This window comes from Ixodes scapularis, unplaced genomic scaffold (genome assembly GCF_016920785.2).
Source record: "Ixodes scapularis isolate PalLabHiFi unplaced genomic scaffold, ASM1692078v2 PGA_scaffold8__174_contigs__length_109621045, whole genome shotgun sequence".
Classification (NCBI taxonomy): domain Eukaryota; kingdom Metazoa; phylum Arthropoda; class Arachnida; order Ixodida; family Ixodidae; genus Ixodes; species Ixodes scapularis.
This window is the reverse complement of record NW_024609883.1, coordinates 105,217,460-105,241,756: the sequence shown is the minus strand read 5'-3', so window position 1 is coordinate 105,241,756 and position 24,297 is coordinate 105,217,460. Positions and strand designations below refer to the sequence as shown.

Below are 24,297 nucleotides of genomic sequence, written 5' to 3'. Positions count from 1 at the left end.
GATTAAGAAACTTGCCAAAGTCAATGGAGGACGTGTTCACAGGCGACCGAGTTGTAACTTGTAGCGCCATCTCCCTACAGTGAGCAGACATCATCATCTGCTCTCTGCACCTTTTGGGGGATCAAGTTACAATCATTTCTAACTCGGTCGTCCGCGAACAGGTCTACCGTTGACTTTGGCAAGTTTGTTCGTCTTATTTTTACAAGAAGGGAGCACCTTGAAATTTTACAAAATCAAACTGACCACCTGAAAGCACATTCGGTGGAAGTTTGAGCTTTCCAGGGATCTCAAACCTCACTAAGGTTCAAATTGAAAAATTTCGCAACTTTAGGATCCCGCCGAGGTTCGGATTTGAATCATTTGAAAGTGTCAATGTTTTCAAAAGTTTGAGTTGGAAGATTTCAAATGTTTTTACAGATCGCTTCAAAACTTCGAACATTTCTAACTTCTTTAGCATTCAAGTTTGACAAATTAGACGATTTAAAATTTTTCGAGGTACAAGTTTGAAAAGTTCTATTTTAAGTTCTAAGCCCCCGAACTTCACAGACAGAGATCAAAATCTGCAGTTGAAACTATGTTTTTATAAAATCATCTAAAAAAATTGCGAAAATATTTTACGGAAAACTTTGCCCATTTCTTTTATGCCTCGAATTTCCTTCCTTTTCAGTGCTGTGGCATTGGCGGCACTACCTGTATTGCTTGTTATTTGTTGTAACTGATGAAACGAGCGTTGAATTGGTTGAACGGTTCATGGAAAAGCCCTAAGGCAGTCAGGTCCGCGTACGTGATTACTACTACTTCGGAACCCAGTAGCAATTTGATCAAACGTCGCCTAAATGCAATGGTGCCATAAGACAACTCAACATACGGAACAACGCACGCACATGAAGGCGTCTAGGCATCCCTAAAATTTTTAGTTCCTTTGGGCGTTTATTTCTAGCTGGGTGACCCGCAAGGTGGAGTAAACACTGGACTCGGGCACAGCAACCCCGACACAACTCAAGGTTGAATAGGGGACCCCCCCCCCCCCCCCCCCCCCCCGAAAATACAGACGATCAGGTCCATGACTGGTTCTCGTCGGGCTGACCACATTTCCTCCGTGTGGAACATTTTTTTCTTCGATTAACGAAGATATTGGCCGCTCTAAAATGCAGCCGGCTACAAATGATAACGACGTAAGCGCAGGTCCAGCGTTCGCTGTAGCGCATTGGGGCACCTTTCCCCGACCGGCCGCTAACTCGAGGAAATCGGGGCCACGAAGGATCCCCGGTGAAGCAGCTCGGTTGAATTTGGAGCCTGCAGATCGGGGATCTGTTGGCCCACCTCGGGACAACCTACAAAAATACACTTTGTGTGGAAGTCGAAAAAAAAAAAAGACATTGCGGGACAACGCACAGTCCCAGCGATGGCAGCGACCCGTCACGGCGAGGTTGTTGGGCATCGGCGTCGTATTCACACCGCTGACCCAGGTGCGATCCCACAGGCGGTGGGCGCCCTTTTTTAAGGCTTTGGCACCCTCGGCGACGGATGCCCTCCATCGCCCACTACAACGACAGTGAAAAGGGCCCAGTGGCGGAAAGAGCCCGAAACAGCTCTTGCTGTGCAAGGTACGAGGCCTCTCCAAAGCGATCATTCGGCGCTTTAAAAGCGAGTTGTTCGGGCTGCCATCGGCTAAGTGCACTTTTCACCACTTCACACATTGGTGATATCTCGCGTTATTCCTACTTGCAGCCCCGCGAAGTTCGTCAAACGCTTGAGCCTAACACTTTCAAAAGTTTGAAATTTGTCAAAGTTCTTAGCGTGATAAATTCCAAAGTTCAAAAATGTTCAATTTCGTACCGTAAAAATGTCGGAAGTTTGAAAACAACCCAAAATCGAAAAAATTGAAAATCCACTACTTTTTTATGTAATAAGTTCGACATTCTGAAACTTCGCAAACATTTCAAACCTCAGGTTTGCAGAAAGTTTGCGGCATCTCTAGTTATTTATACTTGCTGGCTTCTTCAAAGTACAACACACGCAATGGGAAACTAACACGATAAACCCAACACTCGCGGCGCATAAAATACTGGATGGCCGCGAATGACGTCATAGGCAAGCCATGTATACACAGGGCGTCTTATCTTTTCAGACATGCTAAAGAAAAGCTGCAAATGGCACACTAATGCGGCTTTCGCGGGCAAGTCATACGGCCAGAGGGACATAAGAAGTTTTATAATAGCGCACGCTAAAGCTTTGTGTACGCAAAGAATAGCGTCGTCGTCCCGCACATGCGCCGAACGCTAACCGCGTTTTAAGCTTTGCGTGTGCTATTTTTTTTTAAATGGTGCGCATACGCAAAGATTCTCTGCGCTCCTCGAAGGAGGATTCGTGATGAGAAGTTGACTAAAGCCAAGACGATCACTGTTAAAAAATGGCGGCGCCCAGGACCATGTGTGCGGCTGCTTTGGCGGCGTCGTGAGTGCGACGTCGGCGGCATCCTCACGACTGCGATTTTCAATACGGGACGACATTGCACTCAGTTTGGCAACGATCGCCGGTAATGTGAGGCTCGCGACGCTCAAACATTTCTCGGCAAAGGAACCGAGTGCGACGGTCAGTACACAAGACCTCTCTTGCCGAGGTGACGCAAGCGGACACGACCAGTCGACTGCTCGCGTCGCATTCTCATGTTTAAACAAATCTAAATGTTACTCTGGACGAATTTTTTTCTCGAGTTACAGTATTTACTGCGTGAAATAAAAATTGTGACTGCATCTTGGTGGCATTCCAAGCGCGAGATGCTTAGGCTTTTGTGTCATTGGCGAAGAAACAATATCCTAAAACTCTCTCGCGTAGCGTGCGCTAAAGCAAGCGCTAAATTTAGTGCTAGCAGTAGCATGCACTAAAATTGCACACGCTATTTTAGAACTTCTTAATATAAGGAGATAATCGTCACAATAAGTCGAATTTTCGACTAAAATTTGTTCATTAGCTTTTTAGTTAGTTAAAATAGACATATGGTTCCAACCAAAACCACTAAATGAGTAATTTTAGAAGGACTCAAAGCACGTGGGAGGGGTGGGGGTGCGCTAAACATACCACTCGCGCGACAAGCTCAAGGCTGCAGGTGCAAAGACAAGGATGATATCAGCCGCCTTGAGCCTGTTGCACCAGTGGTAACTTTAGCGCAGCCCCCTGCAAGCTTCAAATCCTTCTAGATTGACTGATTTAGTGGTTTTCGGTACTCAAAATTGTGACAAGTGTGCATATATTTATATATATATTTGGAGTTTCTTCAAAAATACGCTTTCATTACACTTGGACAAGAAAGGAGGCTTTAAATGACTTTGATAACAAAATAAAGCTCGGCAACAGCGACAACGATGGCCGCGAAGAGTCCGGCCAAAACCTGAGCCGCGATGTGGGGCTCTGGCAGCGAATACTCGACCGCCTTGTAGAAGAAGGCGAACGTGCCGCCGATGCTGAGCAGCAGGTTCACCACGGCCAGGGACTGCTTCTTCACCTCGCGAATCTCGGCGCCCACTGCCGAGGACGTCGCCGCGGCGGTACCGACCGATTTCCGACATCGATCCACGTTCGCCGTCATGCGGTCGTACTCGCGGTTCATCTGTTGCGCCTTCAGCTTCTGGATCCGGAGTTCGAGCTCCGGGTTCCGCGGTGGCGTCACGGGGTTCGGTAGGCAAAGTTCCGACCTTTCGAGCAGCTCGTGCAGGTAGACGGGGGGCTGCGACGCTTTTCTGGCGGCGTCGCGAACGCATTTGAGCGTCTTAAACGGTACGCGCACGGGGTGTTTGTCAAGGACCCGTCGTACTTGCTTCTTCAGGGATTCGGCGTACTCGTCGCTCTGGCACACGTCTTTGAGGAACGTCAGCAGATCGCTCGAAGGTTTCACCTGAACGCCGTCGAACTCCAACACACCTTTTCTGTGGGCGGCCATCTTTGACAATAAACAAGTTTTAGCTGGATAAATGAAAAAATAAATAGGTCTAACTCTGAATTGGGCGGCAGGTTGCGCCACTTAGTCACTGTGGTGAAACATCAGAAAAGGTAAGGACGCGTCGAAGAAAAACGAGGTGGTAATGGTTAAAACATTATTTTCTCTAAAGATTAGGATACCCACCGTCCGTTTATTTCCTCGTTTTTGTATTTTTGGCGCTTCTTTAGGTGATCATGAACCAACTGTACCAAATTGCTACCTTAATGCAGTTTATTTCTTTTACATCGGGCTCCTTTCTATGTTACTCCGCGAGCGCTCTGTCAGGCTCTGTTTACTTCGTCGTCCTTGCATTTTTTGCGCTTCTTGAGGTGATCATGAACCAACTGGCCCAAACTGCTACCTTAATCCGGTCGGAGCCCTCAGTTCAGGGCTCGGTTGGCCTCCCGAATCCAGCGAGCGCGCCAAATTAGCTCACGTTGGTCCTACCCGGGGGCCGGGAGAGCCACGGCACCGCGGAAAGGCGACAGGCCGTGCCACAGAGATTGGCGATGCCGCGCCTATGTTGAAAATTGAACTGGTCCTCGTCGAGTACCTGGCTGAACCAGCTGGACAAGGTCGCCTCCCAGGCCTCATCAAGGAGAATGCAGGGATTGGTCTTCCACGCGCCGTACGTGCTGGCCTCAGCAGTAGTAACTTTTCTGAAGCAAATACCTAAAACAAATGGCATCTTGCACGCGCATTCGTCAACGCTTTAGTTTGGTTATTTACTTCGAATCTTTTACAAGGGGAAGGCGTGCGCGTGTGGTAGGCTGGATCGCGGATCGGGAGCCTGTCGGTGTCGCCACCGGCGGCCATTGCTTGACACCAGGCAGTACGTGAGAAACGCACAAAAGTAGGAATATTGAAGCATGCACGCTGTGCTCGGGGGCCAGTATTTTATGGTGTGCTGCGATCCTTATGTCGGGTGTTTGGAGATCGAATCGGTACTTGTCAAACGTTCGAACACCGATTAAAAAAATCAAATGTAGCACCTACGGCTGAGCTGGCAAGCTTGCTCTCGTAGCGGAGTAAACAAAGGAACTTGCCGTCAATGAGACCGTCCTCGGGGAAGCCAAGAAGTTGATGAATGTCAAAGAAGTACCATCGTACCATCTCGACAGCGGCTTTCCGGGAGCGAGCGAATTCCGCGTAGTAAAGCCTTCGAGCTTGTCGTCTGCGATAAGTCTCGCCTCATTGAGCTGCACTACAGCGGAGTCATCTCTCGACCACAAAATATTTATTCATAAGAACTGCTAGGGCTGTCAGTTTTAATGTTTGTTTTAATGACGCTATCATCGCCTTTGCGATCCAAGAAAATTCAAATTAATGTCAGGTGGACTCCCGGGCACGAAGGCATTTCGGGCAACGAGCTAGCCCATGAGGCAGCACAGCAGGCGATGAGGAATCTCACGCAACCGTCCCTGTTGTCTCAGTCCTCTACGGCAGGCTCAGCACCACAGCAACAAGACACTGAGCTTCCCCCATACGATCCAAGGGAGGAACCCAGGTTAGCCCAGAAGACACGAAAACATCTGGCGAGATGCATGGACCCCAGAACAACATCCTCTCCCTAGGAAAGAATTCAAGAGAAAAGAATCAGTGATCCTACGCCGCATACGCACAGGAGAGCAGTCACACCCAGGTTCAGATACCAAATTGACCTGGCAAGACTTAACAACCCTACGCTGTCCCTCCCGACCCCAGATGCCAGCGGTGTCAAGCCGAGGAATCCATTCCCAGACTTAAACACATAATCTGGGAATGTGAGGCCCTCTCCCCCCTCAGAACACTCATCTTCAGTAAGATGGCGAATGATGAAAGACCTTCAAAACTGCAGGACTGGACGCACCCAGCGGGCGACACCTCACGCAAGACCAGATCCTCTAGTAACGTTGGATCTCTCTTAGAGTATATTCCTGAGGGAGACCTGAGAAACTCCATCTAACACCTTTAACTTAGGAGACGATGCAAAGCCTTAAGGCCACCGCGTCATTAAAACTTCGAGTCTCCGGAGATGTATATTTTTTTTTTCTTTAAATAAACGTATTCACGACCACCACCAATAGAGATCAGTGATCGGGATGGTGGTGAACTGATGAAAACTATAATCGGAGTGCTGGTGAGGTGGTGCAAGTTGAACGTGAAGGTAAACCTGAGGCTGGGGGCAGGGAAATGGAAAACGCCAAGGAAGACAGGAAAGAACAGACCACTGACATTTTTTTGAACCCTGGAGAGTGGAATAGAGAGGAACAGGGCAGGACAACACGGATCTCCGAACACAGCTAGCTGAGGTTTATTTCACAAAACACAATCTTAAATAGACAACCAAGACCACTGATTTTTTTTTTTTTTTAATTTTACAAAAGCGCAGTGTCGCAGTTAAAAGGCACAACTCGTCGAAAGCAAGTTTCGCCGGTCTCGCGACGGGTTCAAAGGCACGCCGAAGTGCTGCGTCTATGTGCCTTCGCACGCTTGGATACCGATGAAGATTCGTTTCGGCGCCGTGTGGATGTGTTTTGCCAGTGCAATGTGCGTGGAGCCGTATCCTCTGGGCAGCGTTTTACTTTTTTACTCTAAAATTAGCCCACTTCCAGCTGGATTATGGTTCCAGCTGGAAATGAGACAGTCCAGCTGGGACCAGTTCCATAATCCAGCTGGAAGTGGGCTGATTTTCGCCACACTCGCCGTCGTCCAGCCGAGCTTGATCCAGCGTCCAGTGGCGACGGAAAAAAAGTGGGGGGTTGGAAAAAAAAAAAAAAAACGGCATCAGTGGTGCGTTTTTTTTTTATTATTATACGCGTATGGCCATCAAATCAGTAGCACAAAATCTTTATTTTTGTTGTGGCTTTTTCCTGCTGCACTGCGCTTTCGTAAAAATGTTTGCGCGTTCTCAACGGAAAGTCTCACCCTTTACACACGATACTAAAAATCTTCTCCGACGAGTGACGACGAACGAGTAGAAAACGTGTCTTCAGCACGCTGCCGCTAGCCACTGTAACGCTAGCAGAACCGAAAATTGTCTACCAGCAAGATGGCCGTCCGGTGGCTTCACTCGCGGGAGTGGGACATTTTAGACATTGCCTCTCACGCTCTCACCTTACAAGGCAAAAAAAAAAGTGTCCTTTGTACAAACTTTACCTGTTAGATAATCTATGTTTAGTTTTCTTTACAGCGCTGGGCATAAATATATATTAAGATCAGCAGCTGGCGCCCCAACGCTCCAACCGCTCCAACGGCACACGCGTGGCATACCTCGCGAACGCTGCCAAAGCGGCTAACGCCACCAAAGCCGCTTTCGACCAATCAGAGCACGATACGATTATCGTTAGTGGGCGCCATTTCATCTTGTTGGAGGGTGGATGCGTAGTGAACCGGCGTTTTGACGGTAGCCAGTTTCTAGGACCTTCCGGTCGGCGATCCGTCGTCGATCATCTGCGCCAACGTTGCAGGTGTCAGCGTCGCCAAAGGTGCGTTGTTCCGAGTCTCCGTTCGATCGCCGTTTCGCGTGAACCGCCGCCGTAGCGCCAAATCCAATATGGCTCCCAGCCCGGATAGTGCTAACTCGACCACAAAGAAAAAGATGTCGGAGCTTCGTGTGATCGACCTGCGCGGAGAACTCGAGAAGCGAGACTTGGACAAAACGGGCGTGAAGGCGGCCCTGATCGAGAGGCTGTCGCACGCGCTTCGCGACGAAGGCGAGGACCCGGAATCGTTCGAGTTTGAGGTGCCGGCCGAGCCCACGCCGGTCAAGAAGCCGCCGACGAAGCGCGTCAACAAGAAGCTCAGTCAGGACAACGAGTCCGAGACGCAGAGCAACGACGACGCTCACGAGGCCGGTGACTCGGACTATGAGGAGGAGGCCGAGATCGAGACCGTGGACGAAGAGGACGAGGACAGCGTGGCCGAGGGAGACGCCAAGGCGGGCGGTGACGAAGACGAGGAGGACGAGGAAGATGAGAAGGAGCCGGCCGCAGAGCCAGGTAAGCCGGAGAAAAAGAAAGAAGCGGCCAAGCCCGAGCCAGCCAAAGAGGAGGAGGACGGGCAGGGAGGGCAGGAGTCCGAGCAGGCGCTTATCGTGCACGTCGACGATAACCACGACCTCGACGGCGACATGGAAGAGGACGATGGCAAGGCGGCCGACGTCAAAGTGACCAACAACACGGCCGCGGCCAAGACCCCGGCGGCCAAAAAGGCCGAGGCCGCCAAAGCGCAGAAGGAGGCCGCCGAAGCGGCCAAGACCGAGACGGCAAAGAAGGCTCCGGCCAAGGCCAAGGCCGCCGCGGCCAAGGTCGTCAAAGTGGTCCCCAAAGTGGACAAAGAGACCATACGCAACCTGTGGGTGAGCGGGCTCGCCAACACCACGCGCGCCGCCGACCTCAAAGCACTGTTTGGCAAGCACGGCAAAGTGGTATCCGCCAAAATAGTGACCAACGCCAAGACCCCCGGTTCGCGGTGCTACGGCTTCATGACGATGGGAACGCCGGAGGAGGCGTCCAAATGCATCCAACATCTGAACCGCACCGAGCTGCACGGAAAGATGATCTCCGTGGAGCGGACCCGGCATGAGCCTGGCGGAGCCCTCCGCAAGTCTGAAGCCAAGACAGTCGCGGCTCCGGCCACTCCGGCTGCCAAGCCGGCTGCGGCCGCCAAAGAGGCCAAAGAAGCGGCTGCCCCGCCCGCCAAGCCAAAGCCGGCGGCCAAGGCCAAGGAGGCGGCCAAAGCCAAGGAGGCGGCCGAGAAGGCCAAGCCGGCCAAGGCGGAAGCGGAGAAGCCGGAAGAGGAGTTGGAGGTGGTGGACGAGAATGCCGAGGAGAAGGAGGACGAAGAGGAGGAGGAGGAGGGCAAGGGCCGCAAGCACAGGGAGGTCCGCAGACGCAGCCGCAGCCACTCGCGAGAGCACTTCCCCCGGCGGCGCTTCTTCCGCCCCTTCATCCGGGGCTTTCGCCCGACGCGGGGCTTCCGGCGCCCCTTCGTCCGCCGGCCTTTCTTCCGCGGACCCTTCCGCGCGCGCATGAACAACAACGATTTTGGACGTGACCAGCGGGAGCCCTTCCGGGGCGGGCCCTTTCGAGACGGCGACGGTCCCTCCTTCCGGCAGCGGGAGCTGGAGCGGCGCCAGCACGAGGAGGCGATGCGCATTGAGCGCGAGCGGGAGCGCCTGCGCGTGGAGCGGGAGAAGCTGGAGCGAGAGCGGCTGGAGCTGCTGCGCCTGGAGCGCGAGAAGCAGCGGCTGGAGCGGGAGCGCATCCAGCGGGAGCGGGAGGAGCTCCGCCTGCGCAAGATGGGGCGGGGGGACTTTGGGGACGGCGGCCCCATGCGCCGGCCCATGAAGCGACCCTACGACGAAGAAGGGGGGGTCCCGCCCGCGGCGCCGCGCATGGAGGGTGGCGGCGACTTCTGGCGGGCGGGGGGCGCCAAGCGTCCCCACATGGGCTACGACCGGAGCACGGACAGAGATGACCGGCGCTTTGAGCGCTCCCCGGGGGACTTTGGGGACCGGGAGTTCCGCAGAGACCGGCCGACCAGGGACTCTCCGCCGGGGCGCCAGCGCTTTGCCCCCAAGGAGGGCTTCTCGGCAGGGGGCGGGGCCTACGGGGGAGGTGCGAGGTTCCCCTCGGGGGGAGGGGAGTTGTGGGGCTCGGGGGGCCGCCAAGGGGGCAGGGGGGGCTACTCCTCGTCCGGGGTCTCTCAGTCTTGGGGCGCGGACGCGGGGCGCAAGCAGGACTCATCGTGGTCTTCGCAGCCGGAGCGCTGGGTGTCGGGGGGCCGAGGCGGGGGGGCGGCGGGGCAGGGCTCGCAGGGCTACAATTCGGGGGCCGGCAATTCCAACATGATGGCCCACTCGGGCATGGGGGGAGGGGCCAACTTCAATGCCAACCGCTACATGGGCGGCGGAGGGGGGGTCAGGCGTTACTGAGAGCCCTAGTTGCCCCTCTTTGAGAGCACGATGGTTGCTACAACCCAGAGTTCTGTGTACCTGTGTTGCGAGAGCCCACTGTTTTCTGCACTTTGTTCACGAGGGGGAAGAATTTCAACCGAGAAGATTGTCAGTCGCGCAAAAATGTCACGGCTTGGCTTTATTTCTTTGGTTCTGTCTCGAGCGCCATTGTAGCACAATGTTAAGAGAAAAACTGTGCCTCTATTGAAAATGACACGTGCAACTAGCAAAGGCAAAGCGCAAAATGTGAATTGGCGAAAAAAAGCTCCAAGCCTCTGTTGCGAATGCTCGGAAGAAGCGAGGCAGTGAAAAGCTTGTTTTGCGAGAGAAAAAAAAGAGGCTGTGAAAACATTGTTTTGCAAAAGCCAGATGAGGCTGTGAACCCCCCTTCTCTTATGAGCAATGTCACTTTGTTTTCTTTGTGGATGTTACCAATTGTCACTCAAATTCACCGCACGAAGCGAAAAGCAACGGCATTTGTCGCCCTCATCCCAATTGTCGTGGAATGCCTACTTGTCGTACCAGCGTCATTCTCGCGCCGGCCTGCCTTTAGACCTCGGCGGTGCAACGGCCATCCTTTCAACATTGTCTCCCAGAACACTGGTAAAGTTTCAGTCGCCGATCCATTTGAGATGTGTGTTCCACCCTTCCCCATTCATTCTCGTAGCATCTCGAGGTAAAGTGATTTCTTTTGTCCTTGTTAGATGTGCTTTGGTTATTGCGGTGTGCTGTATCAAAACTGCATTGTCATATTCATTGTAGCGTGTAATGGGCATTGATGTTTTCAATAAAGTTGCATTCTAGCTGGAGCCAGTCAGGAAAACTGAACTCTGTATTGGCTGATTTTATCCATTCTGATGATTATTTTGGGTGTCACGTAGCTTTGCAGTTACTCTTTACAGGAAAGCAGTGTCTCTGGAAAGTTGGGCAGCTAAACTCTTAGCTCGGAGCAGGACAGCAGGCAGTACTGCGAGCTGTTGGAATTGAGTAGCGTGTCGCAAAGTGTTTATGTGGTGCCGTTAATGTTTCTAGTTTTTCAGCTCCAGCCTCCGGAAAGTTGCCGAGATCTCGTCCCTGCCCTGGGAGATTGGAGAAGATTCTCGATAATAAACCGTTTCCTCGTACACGGTGTCTTGTGAGTGTTGGAGATATTGGAAAAGGCAAGAATATCTTCGTCTCGAAACTGGAAGATCAACTCCGGATGATCTGGAAGGAATTGTTCTGAAGGCGTGCCCTGGCAAGCCTAGGAGCATGCCTATGTCATTCTAGGGTGGGGGTCTCCCAAGTGTTGTGGCTGGGATTGGGAAGTCTTGAGGGCAGAAAATTGAGCAAATTGAAATAAAGATACCAAACAAATAAGCCTATACGAGCATTTTGATAATTAAACGAGAACATTTAAACAATGTAAGGTGGATGAATACATATACTATGTTTAATTCAACAAATAGCTAGTTATGATATTACAAAATGTGATCCACACGGGGCAGAAGACGAATTAGGAAGGGAGATGGTTCTCCTACCGATACTCTGGCGCCCACTTTGCGCATGCATCCTTTCGTTTTCCAAGGTACCCGAACAATGCTAAACAAACTAGTACGACATAGGATGCTATGCACAATATATGTAGGGTGACCATACTCCCCGAGGTAGAAAACTGGACATCCCAGTGGGGGGGGGGGGGGGGGTGCTTTTAAATATTGAGATTGGGAGAAAAACTTTAATGAAGTAACTGCTCTCATTTCAAAACATTACCATATTGCACCAAGCCCTAGGGCCTAAAGAACAGCCCCACTCGTGGTTCAGTTGCATGCACTCATTTGGAAGGACCTTCCAAATGAGTGCTTCGGGTCCTTCGTTGGTGTGGACGTATTTTGCCTACGACTGAAGCTTCTTAAGCGGGACTTTATTCTGCAAGACTCGGCTGTAAAAGTCTGCGCACATATATAGAAAAAAAACAAGAATCATGTCCCGAAAACGGGACACGATTCTTTATTAGGACAAAAAGACGGGACAGCAGAAGCGGACCTCAAAAACGGGACGTCTGGTCACCCTTAAATATATGTGAGATTTCAAAGGAATTCTAGTTGCACGGGACTACAAATAGTAATGCTGGTGATGACTGTGCACAATAAATATGGCCAAAGAACCGCCATTATGGTGCAGTTTTTTCTCATTATATATATCTGTGTTTTTGGTGCATGTAGCAACGCAATATTTATTTTTTTTTTCCACAGGATTTTTGCGTTGCTAGCAGCGGGTCGCCGGTCGGGTGTTTGGAGATCTCGGGTGTAGAACATTCGAAGAAGTGATCAAAGAACGAGGTGATGCTGCAAGTATAGAGTTTACACCGTCCCAATGTTTCCAGAGCCGAGCACGCGAGTGATTGTCGCTTTGTAAAGTGAGCAAAGCGTGCACAAACTGAAGATGGTGCTGGCTACAAGCTTTCTTGGAATGATCTCTACACCCGTACAAAATGCGAGTGACAGCACTTGATCTGGCTTTCTGCTACGACCGGAGTAGCCTCCACTATCTCGTTTTGTCGAACGGTTTGGAAATCGGAGCCTAAAGTTGGTAAGCTGCAGTCCTAGTTTTCTTGCCAGCACGTCTTTACAGACTCCAAATAACCGTGGTGGGCTCTTCACGCACATTCTTTGCAAAACTGTTGTTCCTATGCAAATCATTATTGAAAGTTTCTCCGAGAAAAGGAAGTGTGCAGCTCGGTGGGTGCCTACACTTGGGTGCAGCAATTTCCTTTGCCGTAGGAATCGTCCATGGCCCAAAAATCCTGAAATGTGGGTTGCCTCGACCCGATAAATTGAATGCAGCAAATGCATTTTGGTTCATTAACCTTATCTGCCCTTGAAAAGACAGGAAGCTGGCCGAGGAAGTGCGTGATTGTATCGTGATGGAGCAACGAGGCACAATTGCTGGCAGCCTTTGGTTTCCTCGCACATAGCATGGCTCTTGGCAAAGTTTGGCCGCTCCTTTTGTGGGCTGTTGCGTGTCGGGCCAAGGGGGGTGAGTGACGCCGCTCCTTGGAGCACCTTCCACAATTCCTGGATTGCTGAGCATTTTTCTGTCGCGCGTTCTGTGTTGCAAAAGTTTTTGGATGCCACGTGTGTTGCTCGTTTAAAAGCAGCGGGTGTTTTCTACGAGAATGGTCATTAATATCTTCGTTTAGTCGGGGATACTCGTTAAAATCCCATTTTGTGAGCGATGCATCTCGCATTAAGAAAGAAACTGCTCATTATCGAGAGTTAATGGCCCGTGCCAGATGGTCATTTCAAAGACCGAAACAAAAAGATGGTACGCTTTCAAAAGGCTTTTGCTACGCGGCTGTTCTTAACAAATTCTTCTATGAAGGTTGACAAATAGGAAATCGGTTTGCAGTTCTGCGATGGAAGTGCTGTGGCCATTTGTGCCCCGAAAGAAAGTCTGACATCTTGCGCCGAAGCATCATTTTGGCTAAGGATTGCACCACACCTGCGCCGAGATGAGCTTAAATAGAGCAAAAACTAAAAATACTATTCTCCGTTAATATTTAGAGAACTAGAAGGAAATAAAAATGGTACAAATATGCATTCCCCAGTGCCTCTACCCATCGTATAGTTTGTTTCATCTTAGATCGGGGCACAGTTCAAAGCTCAAACGCCTACGAACACGCACACTAAAGGTGCGAGTCTAGGTGCAATCGCTGCACTTGGTTGGTTTAGCGGATGCAAGAGCACGTACAGATAGACGACGAATGCCACAACGTCGCACTTTTGATGCCGTTTCATTGGCTCGTAACATCGCCCGAGCTTTGACTCGAGGTGAAACAAAGTGTAGAGACTGCTCGTCAACTTTTTTAGACAATGTCGGGAGCCAGGAGTCTGGAGAAAAATTTGCGGAACAGTGGGATGGCCGCTACTGTACCGAGACAACCAAAGTCTTTTATAGCCAACGATACCACTCGATCCTTATGTCTGCCACACGCCTCCGCGTGGTGGCCACGGCGTGCCACCCGCGTCAACCTTCACGGCCTGGCACCAGTGCGTCGAGCGTCTCCGCTTTGCACCGCAGTGCCAGGAGCAGCGGCTCGTGTGGAGAGCACGATTGGCTCGGGAATTATGCTCAACAGGTAGACCTCCTCTGGTCTCGACAGTAGGTTGACCTCTAATTTTAAGAAGGGAATACGTGTCTATACTTGAGTGAACATGTTAGCCAAGGTAGTTCACGTGCAGCGGTCAATCAAAAGGGGAGCAAACTCGACTCTGGTTCAACTGCCGCAAAAGCTCAATGTTGCTTTTGAAGTGACACTATGACTCATTTGCACCTGGTCTTCAACAAATAGGAATCTAGCTCGGGTAATCTTGATATTGACATTTTTGGACTCGAATGGAAATTTCCAGAGTGCATCAATGTTCTTCTTTCATCACGACATGGAGACCTTTGTTTTGTGCATGGGATCGTTTTCAGTGCACCACTAGAAAGGCCTAGGGCTCTTTGTGCGGCACTCGGAAGAAAGCCGATAAATAAAAAAACAACGTACATTTTATTCATATTTGTGGGTGGTTACTTTTGCAGCTTACGAAATTAGAACCTCGAGTTCAGTGTTCAAAAACCTTGGGGGGACGCACTTTTATGGATACGTGTTTTAGCAAACGTGCCAATTTTTGCCGGCATTTTAGGCGAATTATATCTGCCGACTAAATTACTGCAGAGTGAAAGAGAGAGAGGCTGTTTCTCGACTGAAGCGTTGCGCTATGCTTCGTTTTTCTATATTTTTTTAAAAAATAATCATAAATGGTACCCACTCCGACTCTAGCCTTATTTCTAAAAAAAAGGCTACGCGTTCTTTTTGCATCCTATCTATCTTGCCACAAAAGAGAATAAGTAATCTGCTTCAAAGAAAGACCCTTATCGGATGGAAACTGCTCCATATCACGTGAGCGAATGACGTTTTAGCGACATTTGAGCGAATCGACGTTTTAGCGAATAAAGGCTTATTAACCCACCTCTTTTTGCCGCGCTTACGCCACTTTGCGGCGAGTCTGCGGCGGCTCATTACAAAAGTGAACCCACTTGGCCCACCCGTGCTGAAGTGTCATTTGGTGAAACATGGGCGTTCGCTAAAACGTCATTCGATCGCGCGACTGCCTCCCATTTTGCCCGCTACATGAAGCATTTTCAGCTATGCCAGAAGGGGCACAATTTTGAAAGGGGTCTATCGCAGACACCCCGACGTGGTGACGCTCACTTTCAGCAAATGTGCTTCGAGAAAGAGACTGTACAGGTCTGGCCGCTTTTGCTCTAGTTCCTTTCTCAGACGACATGTTGCGAGATTTTACGCGTGTAAAAGGGACACTGCCAGACGCCAATTTTATTTTCGTTATATTTAAACGGCAAATTATGGCACCAAATCATTTCACGAAAACCAGAAAGCCTAAAGTTGTGCCATAGCGATTCCTTTGCGGCGGCATCATTTCCAGCACGTTTGTACCCGTTTTTTGGTGGTGCCAACACCGTGGTGCACGCGTGAACTCGCCTTAAAAAAACCCTGAAAAGAAAAAAAAACTTTTTTTTAAACATTTTGGTTGGGACATTTTAGAGCAATACTGACGGCGAGAGATTTATTTGAAATTCTGCGCGCAAAGTTAATGACGTAACGGGTCATTCCGGAATGACCATCAAATACTTGTGACCATCTTGGGCATTCGCTCTTTCCCCCTCAACGTGAAGGCGAAGCTGATGCAGCTCTCTTCCACGCGTCCGAAATGCCGAGAGAGAAAACAAGTGGAAACGAGGTGACTCCCGACTAAATTGCATCTCGTGCCCTCAATATTGCCCTAAACATTTTCTTTTTGCGTAAAATTAATTTTTTGACACGCGTGTCGCAACCAGACTGTTAAAAAAAGAAAAATCTTCTTTTGTTTCTTTTCAGGGGCCCTTTATGCTCCAGCATTTTGTTCGAGGTCCCCGATTTGCCTCAAAATTTACTGGACACACCAACAAACATCGCTGAGCTAATAACCCAAATGTAAAGACAAATATTTCTTTTTTTTTTTAATTAATAAATTTACGTTTTTGGTCCTCATGATGTTTGGCAAGAATGAAAAAGTGACGCCGGCTGCAGGCAGGGGTTCGCTCTTGGGACTACATTTTGTTCCCAACTGATTACGAGCAGTTCCAAGGTGCCGAATGAATGGTTTGAGAGCTACATCGAGCACCTGCGCAGCAGGTGCTTGATGTAGCTCTCAGGCATACTCCGTTTTCGAAACTGCCCGTTCGATCTTCAAGTGCGCCTGCCAGTGACGTCGCGGCACTGAAAAGCGCGGGTACATTTAAATGTTGTTTTTGGCATCCTTTTTATTTGCCGATTTCACTCCTCCTCTCTGCGGGGATTAGTTCAAACTCCCATGGGTAGAAAAGAAAACTGGGAACTGTTTTTCTGCCCGGCAGACGACAATTACGTAGTTGGCCCCCGAGTATTGAACAGCGGGGCACTAAAGGCCTGGTTCAACGCAGTTCCGTACAGCGTCGAGGTGCTCAACTACAGTGGCGTGGTGAGTGAGCGCGTTGCTCGCATCTGGGACGGCGACGACCACACCTGCTTCTCCGTGCTGTCCGAACTGAACCGCACGCGGGCTTCTGTGCGCCTCTTCCTGAACCGCTCCGCTCCCGTGGCCCTCTCCCGGGTCGTGGCCAGTCCACGTAAGAACCTCCTCTTGCCCGGAATAAAGTGTCACCTCTCTTTTCAAAACCTTCGCATTACTTAGATCCTTGTCTCGCGAGCCTACCGCAACTTCCCAGTATTCTTTCATACTTCTACCTGGTGCCAGTCTTGACTAGTTGAAGAAGGCCGACTTTAGCGGAATTTTAGTGCTTCTGAAAGTTCTTAGGTATACATTTTTGGAAATACAGCAAAGACTGTACGAGACCTGGGATGATTCGCAATGAAGTGTGCAGTGTCGGGATGTTGGTTCATGCTCGAATCACAACCTCGCAATATGCCGCACATTAAGAGCACATTTCTCCGCTACTTTTGCGAGGAAACTAGGACATAATTTGTTCTTCACCGTCGTAGCGTAGTGCTTTGCTTAATGTGGCAAAAATAAAAATCCCAATTTGACTTCTCCCAAAGACCTCCTGTGCACCAAATGATCCGTTTTCATCAAACCGTGGCGATTTACTCGTCAGGCTGGCTTCCTGCCACACTAAAACGAGAGTGTGAGTAACCAACAGTACAAGCATACCGTAGCCATTTTGCAAACTTCACTATGCAGTTCTTGAAAAATTCAAGGTCGACGCGTCGCATCAATGGCAAAATGACTTGTCCCGTTAGCACGTCGTTCGACGCCAAGACCATGCAGCATTCCCCCGTCGGGGCATACCCAACTCGTCACCTTTTGTCCACACAGAGCCCAATGTCGTCTATTACCTGCTAGAAGACAAAAACGACACGGTCCGCAAGCCCCAGTTGGACATCTGGAAAGGTAGTAGCATGCGAGACGACGTAACGTCGGCATTCGTACGTGACGGAGACGTTTGACCGACTTACCCGAGCTGTCGAGTTTTCCGCAGGAAACATCTGGAACTACAGGGGAGAATTTTCGGCCAGGGTTCACGCCGTGGACATACACAGCGTCGAAGAGCTGTGCGAAGTCACCATCTTTGCGGTTCGAGAGGACGCGGGTAAGACACGAGTGTGCTCCCAGACTTGGCGCAAGACAAAGACCGTAATATCACCGGTGATAGCCCACCTAGAATCGAAAGCAGCTAGGCTTAAAACGGGGCCAACTTTTCGTGTGTGATCCAAAAAAATGTGCTAGCTTGAGATTTTGTGTCCCGTGGAGCCTGCGATCGCAGCTAAGGGCTATGAAGCAAAAATTGCCGTCCTTCCAAGTCGGCAATGTTCGCTTGTCTCCCGTCATAGGTAAGTATTAACAACATTTTCGCCGAGGTCACCGTTGGCCAGGGCCCTGCAACTACTAGAAGCGGGCTATCTTCCAGTGTTTTTGAAAAAGTAGAAAATCGTGCCGAAAACGGGTGGATTATCTCGGGAAGGTGGGCCATTTCGCGGGATATTACGGTAAGCTCGAGCGACACCAAAGAAGTGGATATTTACGTAGCAGTTTGAAAGACATTCAGACACAACAAAAACAGTCAATATGTGCCCTCGTAAAATTTGGAAGTGCGAAGTACAGCTGTGGCTCAACAACGAACTTGGACTGGAGAGCATCGTGGCAATAGAACCTTTTCGTAAGCACCATGCCTTCTGTGGGTGCTCTGAAATCTCGCACGATGGCGAAACTATCGACGCATCCGGAACGCAAACCGCGTCCGATTACGTCCTTTGGGACTACCGCTTTACGGCAATACCTTACCAGACGGTAGACTTTTGGGAAGGCCCTCTTCGACTCGGAAACCGAGAGTCCCTCCATTTTATGGGGGAGCTACTCCTCATGCTGGGAGGCACTGCAGGGAAGCGATGGAGCACCAAAAAACTTGCAAGCCCAATTTCGTGCCAGTTCCATGTACCGAGGAAGTAGCAATGTGGCTCTGCTTCAGCAAACCTTCTCGTAAACAATGCGGGTTTATGGAGCTTCGCCACAACGCGAGGGCTGTGTCACAAAATTGTCCCGAGCAGCACACAGTAGCAGCCTTGGGTCGCAGTCACGAGATCCTTCCAAAAAGTTCTGTTCAACTCTCAGAAGCAACAAACCATCTTGGAATTTCAAGTACAGTACCAGAAACCATCACTGGACCTCGATGGAAACTTCCTTTAAATACCAATCCTACCATTAGTGACAACACGGATTGTTTGCAGAAGTGTTGCCTCCGGCTTTAATGAGCTGCTGCCCAAAGCCAACGGGTTTAGCATCACACGACCAGGTCGGCGCACGACGAGCCCTCGTGCTGCATTGCTCGCATTTTGCTGCTGGTTCATGGTCATTACATAAGCGTTTGTTTATGCATTAGCGTTCCATAGATCTCAATCTAGAAATCACTTACCGCAATAAATTATACTGCCTAACCTACCATTGTGCAGAGAGGTGTCAAAAGGCTAGTGGAAACGCTCTGCGAGCTAGACGTTCACCCAGCATAATATTGCTTGGCCAGTTTAGTTTTTAGCTGAACAATGACTAAAAGTTCAAGTTCAACTAGGTATGTTTTAATATTGGGTATTCCTCGCGTAGCAAACTTCAAACAGTAGTACGGTACTCTTAGAAACCCCGAGAAAACTGCTAACTCTACAAAGTGCGAGGTGCGATGCCATTAGCCCAAACGTGCGACCGCTTGTTCTCCCATTTTCCTCGCTCGGTTGAAAAGCTGCCACCGAAACTACTAGGGAAGTGGAATGTGTGGGACAAACCTGTACACTTGTTGTTCAATGCTAACCTGTTTGAGCAAAATTATGAATGAGAGCAAATGGCGGGCTAATCACTGCGCAGAGCATGGTTCCATGTGGTACAAATGCTATACGAGACACTTCAAGCCGGTCTATTAAGTGGGGCATTTGACAATAACCTAGGCAAATAAATTGCAAAAAAAAAGGTGACACAGCAGTTGGGCTAGCTCCCTATGCATTGGAGGAATTCCTTCCCCTTTTAAAGTGACTACCGTAATGGGCTTATGTCCATTGTCAATGTTGTAGTTGTTGATGTAGTAGTAGTTGGCGTTGTAGGGCGTCCATCGTCGATGTTACCAAATCCTCAAAAAAGATGGGCCGTCACCCATGGGAATCGAACCTGGCTCCACTGGGTGCAAACCGGAGGCATTACCACTGCGTCAACAACCCATCCTAAATTTAGCGGGAACACTGAATCGGTGTTGAGGTTACTAGGCATCAATTTTCCAGCTAAATTTCGCAGGAAACTGGGAGGAGGAGAAGGGGACGGTATGCAGGAGGACGAGGGGAGGAGATTCATTTCCTCCTCAAGAGCTGCACTTTAATTTCGCATTACAGATTTGTAAACGTCTTTCTTTGTTTGGCTTCTTGTCAGGATGGCACAGCAGCATGGCCATGGAGCACAAGTCGAGCAGCACAGAAATGTCTCCTTGGAAGCTGGTTTTATGCAAGTCCCCACTGCCCATTTTCGTTCACGTGCTCGCCTCGTGCGTGTAAACAGAAAGGTCTTCCTCACCCGCTTTCCTCCGCAGACGCTACGCTCCCCGTGGCAGTGCTCGTTATCGTCCTGGCACTGCTCTACTTCAGGCGGTAAGTCCCTCTTAACGAGCGCAAATTTCCGAGTGTGAGAGAGCACTCAAAATGCCGACCGGAATTGTAGCGACGCAGAAACGAGACTATCACTATAACTCGATTTGCAAAAGCAAAATCCTCTGCCCTGTCGCACCGACGACAGTCATTTCACCCCATCATCTCGCCGACAGCTATTGTAACTGCGTACGCAATTTTGTTGCAGACATCTCGTTCAGCGGCGTTTCATTAACAATGTAGTCGCTGGGCAAAATAATATGTTAACCATTGGCAGCAACCTTTAGCTCCCAAGTCCTATAAAGCGGGTGGAACGAATAATTAAGAAAAACGCTACCCCCCCCCACAATTGTTTGTTTTGTTGTTTGCCAGACAATTTAATATGGAGTCAGAAGACTGCCCAATTAATATTTTACGTATATCTTTTTTGCGAATTCGGGTGGTCCATCGCCGGTGAACGCCTGCCGGCAGTTTCGGCAACCAGAAATGCGCCAGCGGCGCACCACATGACCCTCTCCTCCCGGCAACTGGACTTTTCATTTTCCTGGGTAGCGCGTAAGATTATTTTATAATACAATAGGCACGCTGTAGGCATCAGCAACGTATTCAGACTCTGAGATGTGGGTAAACAAATTTTAATATATTTTGTTTGGATTCCCTAAGAACTGTTACCATCTTACAAGGATCCCAGAAAGCTCACCAGTGTCGCTGTTTATATTCTATTTGCTCGTTATTACCTTTTTTCCGGAATACTCAGCCTTTTCATTAGGCCCAGCCCTTTGAAATAGTAATGCGCGTTCAAGTGTCAAGCTGCAGCACTATCGGCACACTTTTTTTTTTTTTTACATTGGTGTAATAACACGCCGTGTCCCATAACAAACTGATCTTGCGCAAGCTTCCTATAAAATATTTCATCTTTATCTCCATTGTTCTTGCTGTTTTCTCTCAGACCGCAGAGAGGTGTCTGTCCCGATGGCAAATTTGTTTTCTACTCAAACCCGCTATCGGCGACCTTTGTTTAGTTTGGTTCCCTTTCCCCAATCGGATGTGATGATACAGACTGGCAGACAAGCTGCCCGACCTCTTGAAGCTTGGGCAAAAATTGTGCCGGTAAATTGCCGGCACACGCCCGAGAAGCGTCACCTGAACGGCGCGCACTCGGCAGTTTTTGACCACGTGAACGCCCATGCCGAAGATAAGGCAAAATATTTAGTTGGGAAAGGACCACCCGAATTCGCCATTAATAAAGCCAAAAAACTCAACTGCTCGAAACCGAAACATGAGCGCGAAAGCTCGTGGGTGGAAGTCACGTGGCTAGACCCGACTGCGTTTTTCTTTCCCCACTTCTCCGGCGTATGAAGCAGGCAAAGATAACGACGAATTTGCATGCACCGTTTGTCGTTTGATGGCTTCGCACTTCTATCCCTTCCGCTCCATGTTCTGCGCTTGAAGATCGATTGGCCGGTACCACGAACAACAGTTCCGAAGTGCGCTGCCATTCACGTCCGTCGCAATAGTGGTCCGTCGTGCGCTGCCATTGTGTCGTCCCGCTCGCAGTACGTCGCCATATGAGGAATGACAGGTGCATGTACTTCCTGCGATCTGTGCAAAGATAACGACGAATTTGCATGCACCGTTTGTCGTTTGATGGCTTCGCACTTCTATCCCTTCCGCTCCGAGTTCTGCGCTTGAAGATCGATTGGCCGGTACCACGAACAACAGTTCCGAAGTGCGCTGCCATTCACGTCCGTCGCAATAGTGGTCCGTCGTGCGCTGCCATTGTGTCGTCCCGCTCGCAGTACGTCGCCATATGAGGAATGACAGGTGCATGTACTTCCTGCGATCTGTGCAACATTTTATTTCAATCAACGTGTTTGGAGCTTTTTGGAGGCTACAAGAATGGGGTTCATATTCTTCTCTATTTTATAATATTGAATGCGTGCCTTAGATGACCCACGGCTCGGAATATATTTGGTACGCATGATTTGAATGCTACGTGACCCTAGAAAAGAGAGTGAGCGCGATTGCGCCACTTGTCGATTGGCTGTTTCCGGGCGAAAGGAAAACAAATTTTGAGCTGCAAATTATGTTTTGGGTAATTGTACACTTATAGGTCACGTTCAAATAAAAACCTCGGTGAGCATCAATACCGTGTCACTGTCCCTTTCACGTTCAAATTTGTTTTCGAAGACATTAGAAAGTTGTTTTGAGGAGCGAACAAAAACCTATAGTCAATTGACCGCCATCAACCTCGTCTACAACGTGGTGCGTTACAGAGAGCGTTGGTAAGCAGTAGCTGCGGTAAGAGACGTGGGACTTGCACTATATTCAAAGCAGAATGTCGCACACCCAGAAGTCCCGAGTTTCATTTCTACCGGGCGAAGAGCGTCTATCGGATTCATTTGAAGCAATTGCCCACCTAGGCCGCTTTTGGTTCATGCTACCACGGAAACCGAACCGGGTGCGCTTGCATACCCCGCCACGGGGTATGTGTGGCCGCGCGGGACAACAGACTTTTCAGTGCGGGGGCTTTCGGTAAAAATAGGCTGCAAAAGTTCCCAGTTTTAACCGGAAAACATAGATAAACATTCGCCAACTTTCCTTAGAAATAAACGTCGGAAAATTTACGGCCCAATGAGATAGCAGCGCGCACTCTGGGAGGCCGGCACTCGATCGAGTTAGGGCGTCTTCCAACTCCGTCTCCCGGGAAACCGACCCGCAGGTCCGGACCCCGGGGAGCGACGTGGCCCAGCCGGAGGAGGAGGGACGCGTCGGCGGACGACCACGAAGCTGCCCGGAACGGCGACGACCGGACGGCGCTCTTCCACAACCAACTCTACGTGTCTGCGGACTGGGACCAACCGCAGCCGCGGCCGGACAACGACCGGTCCGACGCCCTCGGCGATCCGACGGCGGACCCGTACTCCGACGTCGACTGGGTCAACCGCATGCTCGAGACGTCGTGCGAACCCGTCGAGATCGGCCGTAGAGGCGCCGTCGAGCCCCTCTAGACCTTCGGAGACCGCCCGCCGTTTGGGATTTTGCGGCGGCCGAGACGAGACTGACGACGCCAATAAAGAGCGCGGCCGTCGTACGTGCCGTATGCTCCGGGCCCGTTCGCACGATCGCGTCTGCTCAGGGCCAAACTGTTGCAACTTTTTACGACGAGAGAATGCGCCGGAGACAACCACAAGGTGACCCCAAAACGGTATTTCACTAGAACCTAGGTTTTGCGCTATTTGCGACACCAAATATACGTTTTGCAACACCACTGGAAGTTTTCCGAGCCGAAAAGAATGAATGATGCGGGGAAAAAATTGAAAATATAAGGAAATGCAGGGCGTTACCCGGCAACCCAATGGACGGCACCGGGGTATTCTCTCGTCCTAAGAGATTTGAGATGGCTCGAAGGGAGCGTGCGAACCAGCCTTTAAGACGAGAATGGCAGGGAGGTCCTTCTGGCTGGGCATCTCTCCAGCTTTTGGCGTGTGCACGTGCCAAAAGAGAGGGGAAAGGCAACGAGCGCGTGCCCGAGGCATTCCGAGCAAGTCGGAGACCGAAGGCCTCGTAATGCGTACGGGTCGCAGCACTCCAGCCATGCCCCAGAGCTGGGTTCCCACCAAGCGGGAAAACCCATTTTTTTCCTGCTTCAAGTTGTCTACCTGCACATTTGGACTCCTGTAACTAGGGTTCTGTGTTTTCATTGTTTTGTTTTTTTGGAATTTGGGGATATTCTTTTTTTTGGGGGTGGGGAGGTTATTTCTTCTGCACAGATTCTGTGCGTTTTGTGTAAATTGCTTATAACTTGCCCATTTACGCAAAAAAAATGCGGTATCTGTAGGAGAAAAATACCCCCTCCAAAAAAATACACTCAAATTGGAAAAAAAATAAAACACCAAAAACATAAAACCCTAGATATAACATTAGCCAGATATATCATCCATTGTTTCTCCAAACATGGGCCAAAACGTTTGTCCCACAAAAATCAATGAATTGCACAAAAAGAAAAATATTGATACCTTACTAGTAACAGCACGTGTGTCTTGCGTGCGCATTTGTGTGTGTGCAATGTAGTTAAGAATCAGAACGGGTATTTTTATGTCGCATAAATTACCTAAGCACCAGGAAGAACTAATGACGTTGCTCCAGCTGCTCGCATTCCATTCGAACAGTCCCAAACTG

General features: G+C 49.9%; 3 protein-coding genes across 5 annotated transcripts; 2 read left to right on the top strand and 1 right to left on the bottom strand.

Annotated features, from left to right (window-relative positions):
- Positions 1–2,710: 2,710 nt before the first annotated feature.
- Positions 2,711–3,960, bottom strand: LOC115324500 (transmembrane protein 199). Its single transcript, XM_029985136.4, has one exon. It carries the CDS (start codon positions 3,938–3,940, stop codon positions 3,320–3,322), a length of 621 nt encoding a protein of 206 aa, XP_029840996.2. The 5' UTR covers positions 3,941–3,960; the 3' UTR covers positions 2,711–3,319.
- Positions 3,961–7,234: 3,274 nt separating this feature from the next.
- On the top strand, positions 7,235–11,041 carry LOC8053247 (SAFB-like transcription modulator). Its single transcript, XM_029985137.3, has one exon. The coding sequence runs from the start codon at positions 7,515–7,517 to the stop codon at positions 9,894–9,896; it is 2,382 nt and encodes a 793-aa protein (XP_029840997.2). The 5' UTR covers positions 7,235–7,514; the 3' UTR covers positions 9,897–11,041.
- Positions 11,042–11,603: 562 nt separating this feature from the next.
- Positions 11,604–24,246, top strand: LOC115324501. 3 transcript variants are annotated; one of them, XM_029985141.4, is made up of 7 exons: positions 11,604–12,935; positions 16,425–16,610; positions 17,318–17,392; positions 17,481–17,591; positions 19,904–19,975; positions 20,061–20,118; positions 22,838–24,246. In XM_029985141.4, exons 1-7 carry the CDS (start codon positions 12,875–12,877, stop codon positions 23,124–23,126), a joined length of 852 nt encoding a protein of 283 aa, XP_029841001.3. In that variant the 5' UTR covers positions 11,604–12,874; the 3' UTR covers positions 23,127–24,246. The 3 variants fall into 3 exon arrangements, with proteins under 3 accessions (XP_029841001.3, XP_029840998.3, XP_042142779.1); XM_042286845.1 differs by having other exon boundaries at positions 12,884–12,935; positions 15,841–16,610; XM_029985138.3 differs by having other exon boundaries at positions 11,604–16,610.
- Positions 24,247–24,297: the final 51 nt, after the last annotated feature.

What these genes read in the sequence shown, in the direction of transcription:
- LOC115324500 (XM_029985136.4), bottom strand. Translation starts at nt 3,940, where the DNA reads ATGGCCGCCCACAGAAAAGGTGTGTTGGAGTTCGACGGCGTTCAGGTG.
- LOC8053247 (XM_029985137.3), top strand. Translation starts at nt 7,515, where the DNA reads ATGGCTCCCAGCCCGGATAGTGCTAACTCGACCACAAAGAAAAAGATG.
- LOC115324501 (XM_029985138.3), top strand. Translation starts at nt 16,316, where the DNA reads ATGGGTAGAAAAGAAAACTGGGAACTGTTTTTCTGCCCGGCAGACGAC. An exon ending in CCAGTTGGACATCTGGAAAG is followed by an intron (nt 17,393 to 17,480) that starts GTAGTAGCATGC and finishes AGTTTTCCGCAG; the next exon opens with GAAACATCTGGAACTACAGG. An exon ending in TCCTTGGAAGCTGGTTTTAT is followed by an intron (nt 19,976 to 20,060) that starts GCAAGTCCCCAC and finishes TTTCCTCCGCAG; the next exon opens with ACGCTACGCTCCCCGTGGCA.